General features: G+C 39.9%; 1 protein-coding gene across 1 annotated transcript in view; it reads right to left on the bottom strand.

Annotated features, from left to right (window-relative positions):
- Positions 1-5,190: 5,190 nt before the first annotated feature.
- The window catches only part of SELENOF (selenoprotein F), a 42,578-nt gene continuing 38,111 nt past the window's right edge, over positions 5,191-9,657 (bottom strand). Inside the window, exon 5 of the mRNA XM_077452963.1 lies at positions 5,191-8,123. Within this exon, the coding sequence (XP_077309089.1) occupies positions 7,992-8,123 (132 nt within the window). The 3' untranslated portion in view covers positions 5,191-7,991. The remainder of the gene's footprint in view (positions 8,124-9,657) is intronic.

Here is a 9,657-nt window from a genome sequence, read left to right as displayed (position 1 = left end):
ATATCTTATCTTTACCTGACAGCACGACATTGGCGGTGAACAGAGCTTATGCATACCAATTAACTGATGTGAATGGAAATTATTTTGCATTCGCCACCCACCTACACTCCCTGTGTACACCATCATTGGTCAAGCTAGACCATTCATGTACCTCGGGGACCCATGTTCCCCTTTTTCAATCCAATAAGGGGTAAGTATGATTGAACATTTTTTTTTATATCTTCCTGATATTCTCTTGATTTACACGTTTGGTGTCCATATGGTCCTTGGTTTATCCCTTCACTTCCTTGGTATGTCACCAATACCTCTCCCCACAATGGTGCCACCCCCTATATTTAGAATTAGGATCTTATACTGTTAAAATTCAGATTCCAGGGCTCACTCATTGCTTATAACAATGGATGATCAACATATTGCACTTTTCTCACTTAATTTTTTCTCCTCCCTTTTTTACATTTATATTCACTCACCTAATCACCCTTTTATTCTTTTTTTTGTCCAATTCACTTCTCTCCTTGGTTTCCTTTATTCACAAAAAAAATTATTTCTTAAAAAACCATGCTTATACTGCATATTCTTTTATGTTCAGTCAATGGTAATTATACTTGGATCCGAGTCGGTGTTTCGAAAAATTCCCCTTCCAGTCGCCGGGAAAGACTCTCTCCTCTCTTTTCTACTCCATTGATTTTGACCTAGTGCTGGAACAGGGTTGGAGAGGTAGAAATGTGCTCTCACGTTGAAATGTTTTAACTATGTCTCCATATTAAAATGACTATATATATTTTTTTATATTGTGATTGGAATGTTTAATGACTTGCTATACTAAACTAATGTATCTCCAGATGTAGGTAATATCCTGATGAAGCTGTGAAGCGAAACTAGTCGAGCAATTACCTCACCCGTCTCTACAAATTGTCATCTATATCTTGATTTATTATATCTTTATATTTTTGTATTTTCTTTGAATAAATTGTTTTTATATCAACTAATGCCTTAATCTATTTGTAATAATTATATGTGCCCCGGAATAGTCCCCATGCTCACATTTCTTTTGTTGACACCTCTGATAGGAGAGCATAGACATCAACATTTTTCTTTAACTCCTATATGAGGAAGGTGTCTTTAAAACATTCCCCACATTGCAACAGGAGCTGGGTATACCTGAGACCTGGAGATTTAGATACCTACAACTAAAACATGCCTCTAACTCCCATATGGCACTTAGGAATGTCTCTTTTCAGAACTCTACGTTAGAAGGGGTGCTAGTGGGCCCAAAACATGTAAAACTAGTCTCCCCTTAGTATAAGGTGCTGAATGAACCTAGGGTTACTCGATTACAAATTCTAAAACAACACTGGATGAGGGATATCCCTGATCTCTCAGAGGATAACAGAAGAACTCCTTGATACATATTTTAGCACTGCTATCTCCCCCAGGGATAGAACGATACAGATACGTATTTTTCACAGGATATATTATACTCCCCTGCGACTTTTTCAAATGCGGAAAATACCTAGTCCAATGTGTCATAGTGTGGTAGAGGGGAAGGAAACTTGCTACATATGGTATGGGACTGTGAGAAAATAAGACCGTTTTGGTCCCAAGTGACCCACTTTGTTGCAGTCAAGTTTGACATGCCCAATATATGTAGTCCTAAATGGTGTCTCCTCTCAGTTTTTGAAGAGGTGAAACTTAGCAGTTACCACAAACAGTTCCTGCACTTTCTATTATACTATGCTAGGAAGTCTATACTTCTACAATGGACACAAACAGCAACGATCTCCTTAAACCGATGGAAAGCATTGATTAAACAGGATATACCAGTGTACAAAATAACATACGAGACAAGAGGAAGGACAGGGAAGTTTCTTAAAAGATGGGGAGACTGGGTGGAAAGGGTAGAGACGTGTGGAACTCCTGAACTTTGAACCTAACCTTAACGAGAGTAATACTATAGAGGCTCTCTTGGGCCTATGAAAATGGATCTGAGCTAAGAATCATAGACTGATTATCCAGCATGTGCGTGCAGAAGTTTGATTGTTTGGGGGAATAGGGGGAGGGAGGGGGGGAGAAAAGTACACACTTAATGTATAAATAAAGAACAGGGAAAATAAGATTGAAAGAAATGGTGTTTAGAGTAGTAACTTTAACGATAACATGTTTATGACATGGGAATATTCTACACCATGATGTAAAATGTCTGTTGTACATTGCCTGTCTGTAATGATTAATAATAAAAAAATAAAATAAAAATAATAATCTCAAGGCTTGACAGACATACACCAATTGCTGCCAGCGCAGGCAGAGTTACTGAACCTGGCAGAGAAAGTGTTTAACAGGAATTCCAACTTTTTGGAATTGAGCATTGTCTACCGGACAAGTCAAACTTTTATTCACAGGAGGATATATCAGCGTTCATTGCCATTATGTCACATTTTTTTAAATTAAACTTTTCCTCCATAGTATAACGTGTTTTAAACTTTTTAGGAGGATAAAAATGCTCATCTGGGTGATCCCTCTCAGAAAACATAAGCTTTTCCAGCAATGAATGGATATTAAAAAAGGCATGCACAGCTTGGGGAGGCTTTAGCAAACCCAAGCAAGAGGAAAGCTTTTTAGAGCTTGAAGGAGTCCCTCTTGAGCCCTTATTTTGGAGTGTGTCTACCCCCCCTTCTGAACATAGCCCGATGCACAAATGCAGAGGTACTACCAGAAGAAATAGCATCCACTGCTTGGTCAAATAATCCAGCAACTGCCACTGCTATTTAACGCTCAGCTTGGTGCTTTTAGTAAATATGCCAAGGGAATGCTTGCGTCACCAACCTCTTACATGCCCCTTTTTGCTCATGTACCTCCGACAGATGCAGCCAGCAAAAAATTGTTTTTAAAACATACTCCTGTGCTGGACGTTGCCGCACGCCAAACACTGCGCTAAGCCCCACCCCCTCAGTCACATTGTTCCCCCTTTCAAAAGAGCATCTTTCCCTTGCAGGCTTCTGATCCAACATGCGTGCATGTGTGGGGCACGAGGAAGAGACCCGGTAATCAAACTGGAGTGCAGGGGTGGTAAAAAAAATGGAGCAGCATCGCCGATCGCTTTGACTTCCCCCTATCCAGAGAGAGCCTTGTCCAGGTGGGTGTGTGTTTTATTTGCAAGAACCCCCCCCCCAATCTTACCGGAGAGAGATCTGCAGCTTTTGCTGAGACCACGTGATCTTTGAGGAAGCATTACAAGGTACATGCTATATACAGCCCCCAGTGGTGACTTTTAGGTATAACATACTTTTTAACCACTTGCTTACTGGGCACTTAAACCCCCCTCCTGCCCAGACCAATTTTCAGCTTTCAGCGCTGATGCACTTTGAATGACAATTGCGCAGTCATACAACACTGTACCCAAATGAAATTTTTATAATTTTTTTTCCCACAAATAGAGCTTTCTTTTGGTGGTAATTACAGCTGGGAGTTTTATTTTTTGCTAAACAAAAAAAAAAAAAAAAAAAAAAATCATGTTTAATAGTTTGTTATAAAATTTTGCAAACAGGTCATTTTTCTCCTTCATTGAAGTGCGCTGATGAGGCGCACTGATAGGCTGCACTGGTGGGCACTGATAGGCATAGTTAAGGCGGCACCAATAGGCACAGATAAGGCAGTACTAATGGGCACGGATGGATGGCACTAAGGGGCACCGATAGGTACCACTGATAGATGGGACTGATAGATGGCACTGCTGAGCACTGATGGGCACGGATATGTGGCACTGGGGTGCAGCACCGTTGAGGCAGATTGTGGGTGGCACTGTGGGCACTGCTGGGTGGCACTTATTTTTCCTGAGGGGGGCAGGTGGGCACTGGTAAGCTGGCTATGATCGGGTCTGATGTCCAGATCACGGCCGCCGGTGATCGGCTCTTTTTTCTCCTCACGCTGAAAGCGCGAGGAGGAATAATAGCCGATTACCGGCTCCGTTTTATCACATGATCAGCTGTCATTGGCTGACAGCTGATCACGTGGTAAGGGGTCGGGATCGACCCCTTGCTCGGATCCGTGATCAGGCGAGTCTCACAGACTCGCCGATCACAGAGCGTGCCCCTGCTCGTGCAGGCCGCTCGTGCAGGGGACGACGTCATCCTGGCAAAGGAGGTCCGCGCTGTAGCCGTCATTTGGCTATAGCGTAGATCTCTAGTGGTTAAAAGGAGACAATTCATAAGAAATGTAAAAATTCCTTAGAAATCTCCACTTGCCTTTCCTGCCTCAGTGCTTTCTGTGGTAAAACCAACAGACCCAATCTTCACCCCTCACGGTGGGCGCCATAAAAAAAACAAAAAAAAAAACAAAACAAACACACACACCCCTTCAGGAACTGGGCTCTTTTTATCGGGGGATCCACACTCCTGGACCCGTAATAGTATCCTGGCAGAAAAAAAAAAAAAAAAAAATCCTGGGGTCCATCTCTCTAGAAAGAGAAGCGTTACGGGCTAAACCTTTTATCTTTCAGCACAAGGCCTGGGTACAATTAAATTCGGCCTAAAAAGACACGTTGAATGGATCCGGCTGCATAGCTAGCCCCAGCAAGGATAGCGCCAGTAGAGCGGAGCACAACACATCTTTACTTGTGACCAACACCTAAGACACTGGCGGAAAAAAAAAAAAATAAAAAAAAATATGAGGTACTCCCAGTAGTGGGAGGGGTTATATAGTGAATGGACTATAGTGAGTGCGCGTCTTAGGGTGTGCCAGTGTCCATCACCTGAAGGTGGCCTATAACCCACATAGTAATTACTATGGCTTTGTGTCCCATGATGTACGATTAAGAACAGTTGTTTACTCACAAAGCACCATTGTCCCATTGCTAGGAATACAAGCGTTCACTGCATGCATGTCTCGTAGAGACGAGTAGACAGTAGCTGCAGTTGACATGATTGGGTCCTCCCGCATGTGCATCATCTCAGTGGGCGAGACTTCCTCACCGGTATTCAGAGGCACACAGCAGCCTCATCAACAACCACCTTAACAATTGACAGGCATGCACAGTAATCATCATCGCAGTGTTAATCACCATACAGGCTGATCTCAGCCATACCATTAGTCAGCCAGAGCCTCGTCTTAAGTGGACATCCAAGGCAAAGGCTGACTTGCACACAGAACAAGCCTCATCCCAGGTGAAGACACCAAAGAGGAGAAATAACACCATTACAAACTGTACGAATTTAGTGTTTAATACCACTGCACAATTATTTGAAAGTTAATATTTAGGATTTGTATTTTAACCTTGAGTGCTATAGCAGCTTTATAGGTTAGGTTATTTGTGCCAATTGATTCTACTTTCTTTTGAACATTGTGTTTATTGCCGTCTTTTGCACTATTCACATCACATTGGTGGAATGTTTTATCATATTAAGTTATTCAGGTGTCAATATTAAATCACATCAAGTACATACACGTTAAAATTGTGAGCACAGTTTATATTACTTTAATTAACCAAATACTAAGAACAGATTGACATGGAGCTACTGGCCGATTTAGCTCACTTACATCTGACTATAGTATTTAGGGAAGACTGACCCTTTTAACATAAAGCACACATATAGAACGTGTTGGTTTTAGGGCTGAAACCACTAATCGATTAATCGACAACCAGTAACATAATGGGGTTAAAAAAAACAAAAAAAACAAAAAACACTAGCCCTTTATAGTATAATAAAAAGAGCAAATAATCGCTACTGTGAATATTACTTTCACTGTTGCACAGTAAAAAATAAAAAAAAAACCCTTACAGTAGCGATTATTTGCTTTTTTTGTACTATGAAGGGATGATTTTATTTTTAATTTTTTAACCACATTATGTTACTAAAAGTCTTAGATCTGGTTCCCGCCCATGTGTTGATGCTTTTTGCAGAAACGCACTACAGTTCATTTAACATTCACATCTATGCTTTTTTCCGCTGCTGGAAAGGGCCCAGGACCTTTTTCAAACGCAAAACGGTGCTTGTTTGGTTCAATATACCGTACTTCAAAGGAGAAGCTGCAAAAAAGCATGTAGTCAGTTTTTGCAGCAATTTGTGTTTAAATAATCAACAACAAATTGGCAAAAAAAAAAAAAAAGCAAACGCAAATCGCAATCAAATCATACACACGTCAATTTTCAGACAAGAATATTCATGTGAAGAATCTTTGTACATTCGCTGAATGAAAGAATCAATTAATCGAAACAATAAATCGCCAACTAATCGATTATGAAAATAATAGTTGCAGACCTAGTTGGTTTAGCAATAAAAAGAAAAAAAAAAAAAGAAAAAAAAAAAGAAATGACATGAAAGGAAAAAGACATTTCATTTGTTTGTATTTTTTTTATTTAAACTTCTTTCTTTGACAGAGCAAATCATTCGGCTCATATTCAAAGCTATAGATGTAGACACATCAGGGCACATTACACAGGACATCAGACATCCACAAGCCTTCTGAAGGTTTTCTGTGTAGTCTTCACTAAAGTGCACGACCCTAACGTGTCATATCTATTACAGTGAATAGAGCCCTTTCATTATCACAAAACAACACATCCATTCAGCATCTAGCACTGGGAAGATGCTGTAAAATAAAAGCTAGAAAATATGCAGAAATACAAAATGCGTCTGAAATAAACAAAAAAGGGCACTGAAGGACATGGTGGCAGCCATCAAAGATAATTCTATCTATAAAAACGTGTCAGTTATTCCAACATTGGTTTGCATTTTCTAATATCCAATCAGCAACTAAAGCCAAATAAAATTTAAATATGACCAACTGACATTCAATGAATGCCACCTTATCCCTCATAATGGTCAAAGATCATTGACATTTTTATCACTAGAAAGGTCATTAAGAAAGCATTGTCATAATCTCTGTGGCTCAGACACTCAAGGGCCGTTTGGAAATGCCTCTGTCCACTAAAGTGGTTACCACAATTACAGTAATTTAATGGAAGGATTTTCTCCTAAAAAAATAAAATAATGAAGCTGGAAGCTTGGATTTTGTACATTTTACAACGATCTACATTAACCTTAAATTTCTAAATGTCTTTGGGTAACAAATTCGAAAATGCAGAAAAGTACCACAACTGCACTGGAAATTTGGCGTTTGGTGGGACCTGGCAAATTAAATTTTTAATTTATCCTGAATGTTCTTATATAGGAGATCAGAAATGCAATTAGTAACTGAACTCACAGGCTGGGAGAAAAATACCAGCTAATACCACTGTGGGGCCTACTGACAACCCATTCAAAAACCAGAGGAAGTGGCGATAAAACATTTAAAAAAAGGCCAAGTCCCAATAAAAGCTTACATTTCATTGCTTGTGGAAATATGCAAATGAATTTTAATTTTAAATTAATTTTCCTTTCGAACAAACTTAACCAAAGAGCTCAGAAATATTGAAAATGTTCTCTTGGAGAGAAGGTAGAAGCCAAGCCTTTCCATGTGCTGTTAGACTACAGATTGGCTTAGTCTGGTGTCAAAAAGTAAAAATTAAGTAAAAAGTAGAAAGTAAAATGAAAAAGTAGCTACTCTTTAGCCAGACTGTGTTCAAACAGTGGTATAAACTGTGCTTAAAGACCTTCATTAGAAACAGTAAGTAATCAGGACATAATTTAAGTGATTGTACATGAACAGTATTGAATATATAAATGCTTTGAGTCATGCCAGTGTATTATAGAAATACTAAAAATATCCCTAAAATATGCATTAACTCCCCATATACAGTAAAACAGATCAAATATAGCCAACCCCAGTCTGCCCAAATTTGGCAACTATAAGAAAAGGCATTAATGTGATAGTTTTTTTTTTTTAGAGCAAGGGTCAGCATCAAAACTAAATTCAGTTATGTCCTTTCTCCCCAAATATAAAATTAATAGTGATGAAGTGATTTTTTTTTCTAGGAGAAGAAATGGCAGGCTGCTGTAAATCTGTAAAAGGGAGCTTACAGTGAACAAAAGATATGTGCGATATGTTTCAAAAAATTATAAACGGTGCAACTTTTCACTTAGAAATTCTTCTACGCTGTCTGTGTTCCATTTGGTGATGCTGAGTTCTTCAGAGATGTTTCCGTTGTCATCCAGCAACTTCAGTACAGGATCAGAGCCACGCACATACTGTGTGCAGAAAAAACATTTATACAAGATCAGCAGCTTCCACATTTTAAAGTAATCAAATATATGCAAACAGTCTCATAATGTGTATGAAGATTTAATCAGCTTGCAAGAAGTAGATTAAAAAACGCTTTCTAAATCAATAAAATGCTTATACTTAAAGCTCAACACCATATTTAAAACGTGCTAGAGTACTATGGGTTAAATCTACCTTGTGGACTTTAAATTTACATTTTTACTGGGTGGTGGGACATGGCCATCACTATACTTTCAAAACTACACCAGGGACATTACTTGTCACCAAAAAGAGTGCCCCGTATGCTGTTGGCTGTTGTGTGTTCAGTTGAAATTCAAGTCCTCTGTACACCCCCTACTCGTAAATACAAAAACGTACATGTATGTGATCTGGCGCAGCTTCGAGTTTGTATTTATGGGTGGGGTGCCTGCCTGCCATAGCACAAGCCGTTCAGTAGGTCCCGGTTAATGATTTATGGCCATAACTCACTGATCAGCTCAGCGAATGGCAGGAGACAGACCTGTGTAGGTAAAAAACACAGGACTGTCAGCAGCAACATTCCATTTTTATCTATCCCTGGAACAGTAAGGCACACATTTATCCCCTTGATCACCCTAGATGTTAACTCCTTCCCAGCCAGTGCTATTAGTACAGCGACAGGGCATATTAGCACTGATCACTGTATTAGTGTCACTGAGTCCGTTGACCATCAGATTGCTCACCACACTAACAGTTCCATTATAAGTCACCAATCACTACCATTAGTAAAATACACACACACACACACACGTCAGCCTGAATTTGTAGGAGTCATCTCGCTCCAGTGAGTACAACCCTCACATTTTTGTAAATATTTTATTCTCTTCATGTGACAATACTGAAGAAATTACACTTTGCTACAATGTAAAGTAGTGAGTGTACAGCTTGTAACATTGTGTATTTGCTGTCCCCTCAAAATTACTCACATAGCCAAGTGAAAATGTCCAAAATTGGGCCCAATATAAAAATTATTTTGTGTAGCCACCATTATTTTCCAGCACTGCCTTAACCCTCTTGGGCATGGAGTTCACCAGAGTGTCACAGGTTGCCACTGGAGTCCTCTTCCACTCCTAAATGACATCACGGTGCTGGTGGATGTTAGAGACCTTGCGCTCCTCCACCTTCCGTTTGAGGATGCCCCACAGATGCTCAATAGGGTTTCGGTCTGGAGACATGCTTGGCCAGCCCATTACTTTTACCCTCAGCTTCTTTAGCAAGGCAGTGGTCATCTTGGAGGCAAGTTTTTGGTCGTTATGTTGGAATACTGCCCTGCGGCCCAGTCTCCGAAGGGAGGGCATCATGCTCTGCTTCAGTATCTCACAGTACATGTTGGCATTCATGGTTTCCTCAGGGTCTTTGCAATCTTCTTATAGCCTAGGCCACTTTTATGTAGAGCAACAATTTTTTTTCAGATCCTCTGAGTTTTCTTTGCCATAGGGAGTCATGTTGAACTTCCAGTGACCAGTATGTGAGCATGAGAGC

This window comes from Lithobates pipiens, unplaced genomic scaffold (genome assembly GCF_037356315.1).
Source record: "Lithobates pipiens isolate NorthernLeopardFrog02 unplaced genomic scaffold, aLitPip1_a1.2 Scaffold_23, whole genome shotgun sequence".
Lineage (NCBI taxonomy): Eukaryota > Metazoa > Chordata > Amphibia > Anura > Ranidae > Lithobates > Lithobates pipiens.
Note: the sequence above shows the minus strand (reverse complement) of the source record. Positions and strands in the feature narration are given on the sequence as shown.